The sequence below is a fragment of the Sycon ciliatum genome, chromosome 6 (genome assembly GCF_964019385.1).
Source record: "Sycon ciliatum chromosome 6, ocSycCili1.1, whole genome shotgun sequence".
Lineage (NCBI taxonomy): Eukaryota > Metazoa > Porifera > Calcarea > Leucosolenida > Sycettidae > Sycon > Sycon ciliatum.
This window is the reverse complement of record NC_088648.1, coordinates 4604797-4617960: the sequence shown is the minus strand read 5'-3', so window position 1 is coordinate 4617960 and position 13164 is coordinate 4604797. Positions and strand designations below refer to the sequence as shown.

The window sequence follows — 13164 nt, the reverse complement described above, 5'->3', positions numbered from 1 at the left end:
GTAGTGGTAGGAAAGCACGCGGCTATTCTATCACTGCATGTTCCGTTGTGTTAGCCGCATCTGGTCGCAGCCGCTCCCCGCCCCGTTCCCATTTCGTGCTCAGATTCCGTTTTTGTTGATATTCAGTGGAACACTATACCAGAAAGCTGTAACTCGGACTTTGTGTGTTTTAGTCTCCCCACTTCTTCCTGTAGGGAAAGTGCAGAGTTGTAGTGATGGGAAGGCACGCGGCTATTCTATCACTCTATTTTCCGGTGTGTTAGCCGCATCGGGTCTCAACCGCTCCCCACCCCCTCCCCATGTTGTGCTCAGATTCCGTTTTTGTTGACATTCAGTGGAACACTATACCAGTAAGCTGTAACTCAGCTTTGAGTGTTTTAGTCTGCCTACTTGTGCCAGTGGTTGTGAGACTTTTCCACTCACCCCTACCGTTAGACGCTGCATCTGTCGCCAGTTTCTTTTTGATACGAGAAACCACGAACCTCGAGAACAGAATATGTTTACCGGGTGTTAGCAGCCGTCGTGAGTTCACTTGGGGAACGGACACGATAATTTACTTATGTACTTTAGGAAATTAGAGGCCCCATGCCTCGTAGAGTCGTACTGCTCTCTTCTCTCCGAAACTCCACATTTGTAAGCCAGATGAGAAAAGAGCAGTACGAGACATGTGGCCTCTAATTTCCTAGTGCTTTGAAATTCTCCGTGAAGTCCATTGAAATTACATGTGCATGTACTTTAACATAGAAGTTGCGACTTCGGCGGTAATAGTCATGAAGTTGATTGTTCCAACGAGGAGCACACGCTTCTTGCCGAACTTGACACTTGACTGACTCACGACTGCCATCCGGAGCACACCAGGAGCACGTCGCACCTTCCACTCGGCAAACCTGCAAGAAAGCACCACTCCCTGCTCAATACACGGTGTTTCGGGGAATTCACCCCTTATCAGTTGAGCTTGAGTAGGCTGAGGAAGATTGTGCCTGAAAAGCACCACTTATATACTGCTCTCCAGGCCAAACCATCACCAGGGATACAAACTTACAGAGACGCTTTGTTTCCAGCGCGACAAACACCTCGTGAAGCTCCAGGTAGCAGCGTGAGTCAGAGTCGCTCATGGAGTTGTGATAAACAGACGTTGAGAGCCAGTATAGCTATTCGCAACGCTGTCACCTCCAACAACTAGTCGCACGTCCGCGTGAGGGACAACAATACGAACTTAGAAGTTGCGACTTCCGCAGTAATAGTCACGAAGTTGATTGTTCCAACTAGGAACACACGCTTCTTGCCGAACTTGACACTTGACTGACTCACGACTGCCATCCGGAGCACACGAGGAGCACGTCGCACCTTCCACTCGTAGTGGTGCTTTTCAGGCACAATCTTCCTCAGCCTACTCAAGCTCAACTGATGAGGGGTGAATTCCCCGAAACACCGTGTATTGAGCAGGGAGTGGTGCTTTCTTGCAGGTCTGCCGAGTGGAAGGTGCGACGTGCTCCTCGTGTGCTCCGGATGGCAGTCGTGAGTCAGTCAAGTGTCAAGTTCGGCAAGAAGCGTGTGTTCCTAGTTGGAACAATCAACTTCATGTACTTTAAATGTATCTAAATGGGCTTGATGTCTGAGGATTGGTGGATAGCCATGAAAGTTTGAAACTGCGAGTAACAGCTTACACAATATGTAGTTTAGCTCCGTTCCATTGCTAACATGTCTATTGGCTCTGCCCTCGTTGTGATTATCACTTTTTGCAAGAGTTTAGCAGCATAGCTTGCGGGTACCAGTGCAGACAATACGTCATCAAAGGTTTTAAAAAAAGTTGAAAGGCATGACTAAAGTTCTAAGAAAAGTTTCCTAGTTTTGTCCTTCACTGTGAACAGACAACATGTAGAGGTTTGGTACTAGTGCAATGATGGATTGCAAAACACGAATATCAGTCGTATGACACCACACATGACTTTGTATTATACATGTACATGTGCAATACATGTACATGATGTGCGATGTATGTGAATTCGTCCTTTCCCTGTGCCTGTATTATCGCCGAACACACTCTATACTGGTGGCGTACCAACTCATTGACAAGCAGAATGGCTCTGTCTGTTTCATGTATTATAAGGTAAACGAAAAGGACATACATGTATGGATATGAGTTTTACGAGTAACTCTCCACCTAGGTAACCAGATACTATAATAATTATACAGTCAGAAAGTGCAACAACTAGCCACAAAACTGACAGAGTACGGACAGAGTACTGAGACATTCGACGTCCTGACACCTAGCTCGAGTTACTCTTAACTTGTATCCATAATTATATCCTTTTCCTTTCTACATTTATTATTGGCTCAACATCCGAGTATAATGTATAGCTACGGGAACAATTACAAGAGACCTGCGATAAAATGATCAGCTGTAGCACCTACTCCACTTTTATGTTTAGGTATCTATGTCATTCGGATCTTCCCAAGTTGTACATTGTACTGTTGAGATACCGAATTCAAATAAATCAATACCATACAATACATTAAATTTCTCAAAATGCGAAGACTCCACTGTAGCCATCCACTATATCCATACATCTTCACGACACTCTCCAAACGGTCTCTGGGATACAACAATCACTAAAAGAAAAAGAGATACTACATTTATACAAACGAGAAAGGACCAAGGAACTACAAGTTACGCTATACTGTCCACTAACACCACCAGTTACTAAACAATCAGCTCATGCGATAACATTGCACGACGCTGACCGACGGTACTGACGTTCTACAACTAACTGGCTAACAGCTCTAGCACATCTTGGATGCGCACTCCAACAGCCTTCCAACTTGGAAGGTTCTAAGTTATAGAAATACCATCAGGAGGGGAAGGTGAGCGCAACCAAGAAAAGCACGAGCTGAAAGTCTCAGCTGTGAAGGACGTTGGCCTGCTTATTGTCCATCTAAATTGTCATAGTCGAAGTACAGTGCTGTTTTACTGAGGCGTTCGGTTTTCATGATTCTTGTTCGCATAGCTTCCCCTTTTATTGATCCTCGCATCTTTTGAGCCACACAAGTTGTGTGGAACGTTGCTTTACGTTCTTGAATCGTGGTTTGACCGTATTGTCCAATGGTCTTGCCAGTACATGTATCGTCATCGACATGCATGAACATCCGCCCACGTCCTTCATGGAATAATTTATTCCATGATATCGCGAGCATAAATCCGCCGGAACCTACTACATGTACATATACATGTATGTTAAAAACCGGGGTTTACCGAATAGTAAAACGTGTATTGCTGGTCAGGTGACCCGCTTGGCGTGACCACTTGACATCCCAGCGCTAACACTGCTTGATGTGATGCATATCATGGGGTAGTTTCACTATAAGTATAACAGTCTACCATGGTTTATTACTACATGTACAATGTACATACATGTACTCATTACGTGTTTGGAGAATGCATGGCAAACCACTGTTCACGGGTGTTCAATTTTTATTTTATTTTAATTCACTCAACTCGTGGTACATTACCAATTGGCACATAAAGTGCGAGAGAGGGGTGATATCCAAGAATAGCAAGAAAATAAATAAAGGAAAAGAGGCGAAGGAAAGGTAAACAAGCAGGAGAGATTTGATAACCGCAATCAATAAGACAAGCTGAATCGAAATTTGTGTATACTTTGTTCATGCAATGTAAAACGGTGGAGACAATGTGCAATAAAACGATGAAAATAGATTTACATGTAGTTTAGTTCGTTGCCTCAGCAGTACATGTACATGTATAATTTTATACAACGTCAATGTAGAAAAAAAAGAGAGGGTGGAACAGAACACAACATAACAGACGCTTTACACTACAGGGTTCTCTGATCATGAATTTGGTATTTTCTATCTGAACACGTTGATTTAGCTTTGCCAGTACAATCAATCCGTCGAGATAGCAACGAAAAAAACTTCCTAATGCCGAACTCTGGCCAATACGTAATTCGCATCAGCTGTTGCGTTTCCGTATCTTTGTTCTACAGTGTACATGTAAATGTATTTTTGAAAGTGGTATGCCTCAAAGTTGGAGGTTTTCAAGGAGACTTGAACTACGAACATACATGTACTATCTTGTAGAAAGAAAGTGAATTCGTTAGCGGAGATGTGCAGAATGCTTCAGAAAATTCAAGAAATACAGCAAAGCAGGGGACACAAACGTAATTTACATGTACTGAAGTACATACGCCTTCATACTGTTATGGACAAGAATGAAGCCCGCACTTTAGAATGTGTTGTAAATCTGGGTGAGACGTTCGTGCTGAGAGAGAGAGAGGGGGGGGGGTCTGTAATAGGAGACAATTATTTTCATACAGTACAAGCCAAGTGCAAGAATAGCGATGAGAGGGATATGCGATGATAGTTGAACAAGAATCTAAAAAGAATCTACAAAGAATCTACAAACATACATGTACGGTAGTAGTAGTAATTGTGTTTCTTATACACTGTGCGCTGGTGTACGTACAATGTACTCTGTGTACTGTGTGCAAATGTCCGTCAGGCGTTAGCTTGCTGGGTCTCAAGGTCGTGGGGGATTTCACTGAAATTTGGTCGTTCCGTGGCGGTGGGTCGCAGGCATGCTTCCACCCGGTGACGATAGTCGTATGGCATGCCAGGTGGCAGTGGCAGCTGATGACCACGTGCGATTGCCGCCTCCACCTCTCCCTCGCCCTTAAGATGGACATACGGTGTTTGGCGAGTGAATATCTCCCACAGCACGACGCCAAAGCTGTGCAGGAAGTGACAAATCCGGAACAAAACATCAAAGGAGAAGAGAGAGAAAGTTAGAGGAGAGAATGATGAGAGAACGTTTGGGGGAAAGGGAAATATAGAAACAAACAGGCGGACGGACATACAGACAGACAGACAGACTCACAGACGTACATATAGGAGAATAGGCGGAAAGAAGGGAATAGGCAGATGCAACAACAGGAGAAAGACTACACCGATTGATACTGGTACATTTTTTACGTTTCGACGATCGTCTCCTTGAGAAAGGATATCATTTCTTTAATAATATTCTGAAGAAGACAATTGTCGAAACGTTAGTATATCAATATCAATCAGTCTGGTTGTGCTCCTGTTGTGTGGTGCGACTATTCTCCGTTGCAGTTCTTAAATCCCTTGTCCGGACCTGTGCTGGTGTGGCATCGTATGAATATCAAGTTATTTCCAAGCCAGACAGACAGACAAACATACTTACAGACAACCAGACGGACGGACAGACAGACGGACTGACAGAAAAACAAATCGACAAACTGACGGACAACGGGTCTATATAATGTTATCACCACGGTGGAAAACCAGACCACTTAAATTAACATGAACATGACAAGACAGTATGGATACTACGAGTCGTGGCTGTGAGACAGGCAGGCAGCCAGGCAGGCATAGTGGGATGATCTAAGACCATCACTGACAAACAGGGACACTCGCTTCACGTCCTGCTTGAAGGGCAAGAATTCTTCCAGCTGTGCTGCGACCTACAATTATCGGTTATTGGGAACATTTTAGGCCTTTCCCAAATCGGCCATTTATTTTGTCCTATTCGGCTTTTCGATCGGCTGAAAATTTCTGTAAAAGGTGGAAATTCGGCTCTAAAGTCGCAGCCACCTTTCGCAGATAATGATTACAGAAATTGTATTTGCATGCTATTGAGGCACTAAAACATCAATTTTCGGTCAATTCAGTGCGAAAATTCCGTATTCGGCTAAAAGATCGGTGATTTCTTCAAAACCACTATTTGGGAAATGCCCACGGGCCGTGACGCAGGCGCGGTCATGCCCAGTTGCTCACGACCCTGCAAAACATGTACATTCGGCGATTTCTTGGTAAAATCTCAGAATTCGGCCATAAGATCGGTGATTTTCTGAAAAGGCTAATTTTCGGCGAATTTTTCGGCCGGCCGATTTGGGAAAGGCCTAGAACACGTGACCTGAGACCGAGGAAAACATGCTTGCAGCGAACTGGATTTTCGGTCACCATCATGATGGGTCTGATCTACTCAGCGCCCATGGCTTTAGGAGCTGCAGCTGCCCCTTTACCCATTTTCCTTGAGGGTGATGGTGGTACTACAGATAAGGATGCGAAAACCCTCCGTCTGACGGAACCCCACTTGAAGCGTGAAAGTACTTCTGAGTATTCGTCTGAGCTATCTTCCGTCGAGCGTTATTTACTGTACTGTGTAAGGCGACTGTGCTGGGATAAAGTGACATAACAGAGTGGCTTGACATCTTTGTCATATGACTCACTTTTGCTTGGGTCGTGATCATGACACAATGCATGTGGACACTAGAGATAATACGATTGCCAGTATGCGACACATAGATGCAGCTAAGGGGGCAGCCTACCCATAAATTTCATATGGCATTCAATTGACTGCAACTTTGGTGTTTCTCAATGGATTTGAGTGAAATTTTGACCACACACTCCTGCCACTATGCTGGCCCTCAGGTTCTTGCGCCTCACTGACAGGCTTTCCAGGTCGGAAAAACTCAAATTTAAGGCATAGTGCCACGGTGTGCGAGCCACCCAGGAGCCAAACAAATGCATTTACAATTTTTTCACATTTTCGGCCCATTCTGTCCGTGCGCGGGACTCAAACCTAAAACACGTCCAGAAGCAGCCATGGGTGGTGGGCTAGGGCCCCTCAACGTGGCCCTGGAATCTGTCACAACGGAACGAGTGGGCGTTCCCTCACAGACTCCCACAGACGCAAGTCAATTTTTGAATTTTTTAAGGTTTAGCACGTGCTACGAGGTCGTACCTTTGATACAACATCCAGTGCTGGGACCTCCACAGCAAGCCATTTCCACAGCGCTGCACACCAAATCCAGGATACCCTCAGAAACCGGCAAAGACTACCACTCACGTTCCGCTACTGCCTAGTACTGAATCCTACCTGACTTCTTGACACGACTCAAACTTGCCAAAGTCACTAAATCAACGTCAACTTCAATAATCAAGCCACATATCTGCAACATCACGAGGGTGCTGGCAAAAGTCCTGCTGCACGGCGGCGGGCAAAGCCCGCCGCGGTGCAGCCCAATACGTGGCTCAAAAACGTGATTTTTGGACTTTTGGGTAGTCTGCCACCTTAAGGGTTGACTGGAGTTGTAACAGATATGGCTGTCCCGTATGATTATGGTTGCGCTACAGAGCTTTTTGCATCTTCTTCTTTATCTGTAAAATTTACGTATTTCAAGACAGTAAAGTGAATCATGGAGTGTGGTGGTGGTGGGGCCCTATAAGCTCAGCTGACCAGAGGCCTACCTGTATACGTCGGCTTTCTCGTTGTAATGCTCTCCCCGCACAGTCTCGGGTGATTTCCATCTCAGTGTACCCACTTCACGGGTCATCACCGATGCAGAATAGCGCTGGTACGTCTCACCATGGTTTGTAGAGATGTCCGTGAGCAAAGGAGTTGTCAGACTGGTTTCCTCTTGTTCTGTATTCACTCCGGGATTCCGGGAGTTGCTTGTCACCATACGCGTAGGTTCAGTTGGAATCCGGTCGGCTGCCTCAGCGAGCCCATTTTCATCGCCTTGTGTATCCGTAGGAATAGTTGTTGGGGTCGCAGCAGCTGAGCTGGGGGTCGTCTGGTTGTCAGCCTTGTCAGGATCAAGAATCGCCATGAACCGTGACGTGCCCAGGTCTCCGATTTTCACCACCCACTTGTCGCTGACTAGCAGGTTGGGAGACTTCAGGTCTCTGTGCAGACGTGGCGGGTTGGAGCCGTGCAGATATGCCATGCCGCGGGCCGTGTCCAGGGCGAACCTCAAGCGATCGTGATGTGTGAAGACATTGTCTCTGTTGTGGAGCACGTGATAGAGCGAGCCCCGCCGCAAGTACTCCATGACGAGAAACGGTCGTTTACTTGCGTGATCAGTGCTGGCTCCCAGGAATATGACGATATTAGGATGACGAATTGAACGCAGGACTTCAGCTTCTTGGATAAAATGATCAGTCAGCGAAATGTTTCTACCTGTGTATTTTGGCAGTACTTTCACAGCTACCAACATGTCGCTGAACTCTGCTAGCCACACTTGCGAGAAAGAGCCCCTGGCCAACTTCTTGGTGCGGTTGAGCGATGACCACTGTATTCTTGCCCCGATGTTGATTTGGTCTAGCTTCTTCTGATACAGTCGCATACTCTTGTGTTTGTCCTGCAGTTCTCTCTCCTTGAGCTTGAGTTGCTGGTTTCTGTTGTGGTACTTTCGGGTAGCGAGAGCAATGGCCGACACAAACAGGAGGATTGCCGTCGCAATGGATAGGCTGACTAGCGGCACGCGACAGTTATCGTATGGCACGAAACCGAAGGTACAGTGACACACAGGTATCAGGTTTTCGTCTACCACACACACACCATGCCCGCTGCAAAGCTGACCGCGGCAGGGAGACGGAGCAATGCAAGCTTCCGAGCCTTCCGCTTCGCTGGTCGTAAAGTTCGGACACTGCCTGCACCCTCCATCCAGCGAATCCGAGAATGCTCCCCTTTGACATGGTTGGCAGATTGCGTTCAACAGTTGATAGCCTCTCGGACAAAGACCCTCAGTTATCGTCATATACTTCTGCCTTGATCCCACATTAATATAGGTAGAGTCATCCGTTCCCCCGAACAAATACAGTTTTTCTCCTCTTACCACGTGATGTCTACGTATGTGGCTATGAGCGAAAAGTGGTAATAGTTTTGCCACTGTATGCATAGAGCTGAAGTTCAACAGAATGAGTTGTGACAATGTAGCCTTATCCCCTCCGAATACTAACAATCCGTTCTGGTTGTACTGTGTTAGGGTGGCGTAGCGTCTGGTCAGCACGCATGACGTTAGCGGGATACGCCGTACTCGCAGGGTTTCTGCGCTGTTGCGCATCACCACCCTGAGAACTGTGAGAGATTGGCTGCAAACGTGGGGACTAACGTGACCGCCGAACACGTAGTGCGAATCTCCATGTGTCATTGCCGCATGACCATAACGCTTTGCCAGAGGACCACCGAGAATACTGTGCGATTGTACTTTCTTCCATTCTCCTTCGCAGCGGTCATCGTTTGTCAGATGCAATATCCAAACGTCGGATAGAGGATGAGATGTGTTCCTTTCTATACCGCCGTAAACAAGGAGACGGGTGTCGTCAAGGCGAAGAGCAATGTGGTCACTCCGCATCGACGGAGATCCTGCCTTCCCCTTTTCCACAAATACATCGCATGTAATATCATGACCAATTCCGATGCACTTAGTGATGGAGGTCGTGCCCATAGCGCCAGCAATGTCTGAGCCATACCCGAAAAGAATAGTGGTCCCATTTGACAGCCTCGTTGCTGTAGCGTCTTTATACTTCATGCCGCAGTTCTCCAGTGCCATGGCCTGGTACTCATCTGTCTGAACGGTCAGAATCCACACAACGGGCCTCCAGCCATAGAGCCCCTCGTCCCGCCTTGAAAACTGCTGCTGAGTTTCAAGAAAGAATTTTGATGGTGGGAAAAATATCACTCGCTCCTGACCACCTTGACCTTGAACAACTGGTGTGGGTGTCAGGCAACCAAATTGTCCGGGAAATAGAAGGTTGGATGAGGGCGATTTGTAAATATTCTCCTCCACGAATTCTTGTCCCACAAGTGAAAGCAAGCCGCCAAAAGAATATTTTCGCAACGTCTTCACTGTCAAGTTAGACACTTGGTACCCTATGTCGTAGAAGGCACCCGTAGTTGCGCTGACGGTGTAGAATTGACCAAACGTTCTAGTATTCTGACGTAACACTGCTACTGGGCACTTTATTTTTAGAGTATCACTTGAAGAACTGCTTAGATTGCATATTTAGAAGCCCTGCAAGAAGTGGATTAAAATCTGCGGCTGGTTTCCAAACAGTACAGCACGAGGATGTCGAATCATGTCGCCTGTCGATGACGGCAGCATACGCTCCAGAAGACAGAAGTTAACGACATTCTGGCGACGCGTCCATTTGCGTGTGTTCAAATCGAACATCCAGAGAGTACAGAAACGCTGTCGATTCCTAAAATCCATTTTGCTGAGTGTGTTGTTGTAATTCGTTATACCGCCATGAAGTATCAGCGTGTTGTTCCACACAACCAGAGACGGGAGAAGAATTGGATCAGGTCGCACGGGAGACTGGGATTCAGCTACAACTTCCCAGGTTCCTAATGTTATAATACTTTGCTTAGTGGTGTGAACATGTACTCGTCGAAGACGTGATACCACAGTGCACGATTTTCCCAAGTCGTAATCTCTCCACATCTGTTCGGTTATATTGTTGTGGCAAAGAAGCTCTCCGTAAGCTAAAATCCAATAGCTGTTTTGATCGTCATCTGTGTCAGCCAGTGTCACTATCGACTGTAAGTATCTGTGGCTAGCACTACTAGTATGTGCGTCACGTGACACGACCTTTCGTAGCTTCATGTCTCGCCAAACGTACATTACGTTGCACTCGTCCCACGGCCCGAAATCGTAGATGATCAAATCCTGCCTGGATGGGGAAGTGGCCAGAGCAGGTTTGAAGCCATGGGGGCTCCGACACTTCTGGGTTAACCCAGGATACGTCAGCGTGGCAATATGTCTCCAAGAGATTACTACAGCTTCAGTATCCATTGCCATTAGGTGGTCCACTCTATAGCCGGGTTTGCCCTTGATCGACCGAAAGCCCAGCTTGACGATATGCTCAGTACGGCCAGATCGTCCTGGCTGGAGGAAAAGAGTTGTGGAAGGAGTAGGGTGAGTGCGAAGGCGATCAAAAGAACTGAACGGCCTGCGTCTGGGGTATTCATAAACATTCTGGGTCCGCAGAGGTCTGCTATCTCCTTGGTCCGGTCCATTTAATGCGGTGGCAGGATTTGAGGCAGAGATCGATTTGATAACACAGATGAGGGCTACAAAAGATATTTGTTTCATCACGCACCTCTGTGTGCGGCACGTCAGCACCATGTCTACATGTAATCCCACCAAATCAGGTCTGGTGCGAAATTCTGGGGGTCGACGAAACGGTGACAAAGGCGTAAACGGCCTCTCGTCACTAATAGTCCAGCTAGTGAAGAATAAAATGTAGCTATTGGCAAAGGACAAGACTGATGCCTCCAAAGTGTGTCTGGCGGCAATATCAATGCTAATGGGTCATGCCTCTTCTCCACAGTCTGTTATATAGCTAGGTTTGCAATCCCGATACATGTACATGTATCCAGACACTTTCCATATCTGTAAAATACGGGTGTAACTAGTTGAAATACATGCCAACTTACCCCACGGGACCCGTGTCCTAGGAATCCAAGGCGCAGATCGATTGACGTGCGACAAATCGACCTGCTTATCTGACTTCCTTCCTCCACAAACACTCCGCCTATTAAACCCATGTGCACACTAAAAGTGCATCATCACTGGCCTTCGCGATGTACATGTTGATGTATACTCAATCTACGGATAGCATGTACATGTACAGTGTGTGTACATGTACATTCGGGTTAGGGCCTGTCCACACTAGGTAATAAAAACGGCGTGCCGTTTCAGAGTACGTGACGTACACGCGGTGCGCTGTCCACACTTCGCTCTGTCACCTGTACCACTCCGTGTACCTGTTCATTTTTGCGCGTGGATGCACTACTGGCAGACACACAAGATGCACTACTGGCAGACACACAAGATGCACTACTGGCAGACACACAAGATGCACTACTGGCAGACACACAAGATGCACTACTGGCAGACACACAAGATGCACTACTGGCAGACACACAAGATGCACTACTGGCAGACACACAAGATGCACTACTGGCAGACACACAAGTGACTTGTAGTTGTAGCGTGTAGACCAGGCAAGCACTCCCTGGCTTGGTCTAGACCTACCCAGCTTGCTACAAAAACGAGTGGCGGCCCAGCGATGGCAGTACTGACGCCGAGCGCAAGGAACATCACCCTGAACTCTGTTCCGGGTACGGAAATTTGGCCACACTCTCGCGGCAGCGCAGCGTCACGGTCGAGGCCCGCTATAGCATCGCTTGATGAACTAATGGTTGTGGCCGCCGTGTATTTCCAGTAAAAGTCCCTGGCTTTGGCCTTCAGGTCGTGAATTTCTTTCATCACAACTGAACAGGGTTCTACTTCCTATCCAAACAGTTTCAAATACTCGCTCGTCAGTGAATCATCTCTCTCTCTCTCTACTACACCTTCCTCTTCACCAGACCCCGGGATTTCTCTGCATGTCCAGCCACGACTGTATCAATGTCGCCTCAGAGTCGTAGCTGAAACGGACGTGTGGCATTATGAAAACGGCAAAGCAAAAACAAGCTGCAGCAGCTGGAAACAGCAAGAAAAAATGCGATCCGAAAACTCCACCGATCGACTCTCACACAACAAACACTGCGAAAACGGCACGTAGATGAGAAACGTGCTTTGTACAGGGGTCCTCGACTCACGTTCCGCGTGAATCCCACGTTCCCCGTTATCGGCCATTTTTCGTCACTCACCTTGGCAACAAGCATGTTTACGGCGTGTTTACGTGGTTTTCTACCTAGTCTGGAGATTGAGTGCAATCGGGTTATACAATCATGCATGTACATGTACATGTACATTGTGTACATGTACATTGTGTACATGTACATGTACACATAATACCAAGAGTACATAACCCCCCAGAGTGTGCAACGCCTGATCCAGCTCTGCATAGGGTCTTGGTCGAGCGGAATCGGATCTTTGCGTCATAATATCGTACACATCTGAGGGGAACCCGGGGAGTCGCGGGTACTCTTGGATCAAAAACAATGGTGCCCTGCCTCGAGACCGGCCTTGCGCGGGTGTGAAATGTACGCATGACATCAGAAGATCCGATTCCGCTCGACCAAGACCCTACACAGAGCTGGATCGCCGTTGCACACTCTGGGGGGTTATGTACTCTTGATAATACATGTACATGTGCATGTATTATGTACATGTACATGTACATAATACATGCACATGTACATTGTACATGTACACAATGTACATGCGTAGGCCCCTGCACATGTACATGTACCTAGGGTTGGCGCCGATAGGCGTTAGTTAGCCTTTGGGTTATCCTGGAATGAGAATTATCATAATATTTAGCTCGGATAGTGAGCCAGTAAATATAAATAAAATAGATGAAATCACATGGAAACGAGTTATGAAG

General features: G+C 46.9%; 2 protein-coding genes across 2 annotated transcripts in view; one reads left to right on the top strand and one right to left on the bottom strand.

Annotated features, from left to right (window-relative positions):
* Positions 1-13164, top strand: part of LOC135819215 (uncharacterized) — a gene marked incomplete at its 3' end in the record, with an annotated part of 105672 nt that overhangs the window by 39518 nt on the left and 52990 nt on the right.
* Positions 3455-11004, bottom strand: LOC135819212 (uncharacterized). The gene is made up of 2 exons (XM_065332376.1): positions 7291-11004; positions 3455-4747 (listed from the first exon to the last, which is right to left on the bottom strand). The coding sequence occupies exons 1-2, from the start codon at positions 9375-9377 to the stop codon at positions 4516-4518; spliced, it is 2319 nt and encodes a 772-aa protein (XP_065188448.1). The 5' UTR covers positions 9378-11004; the 3' UTR covers positions 3455-4515.

Coding starts and splice junctions, on each gene's coding strand:
- LOC135819212 (XM_065332376.1), bottom strand. CDS start 9,377: ATGGCACTGGAGAACTGCGGCATGAAGTATAAAGACGCTACAGCAACG. Junction 4,748..7,290: donor GAGAAAGCCGACGTATACAG/GTAGGCCTCTGG, acceptor CTTCCTGCACAG/CTTTGGCGTCGTGCTGTGGG.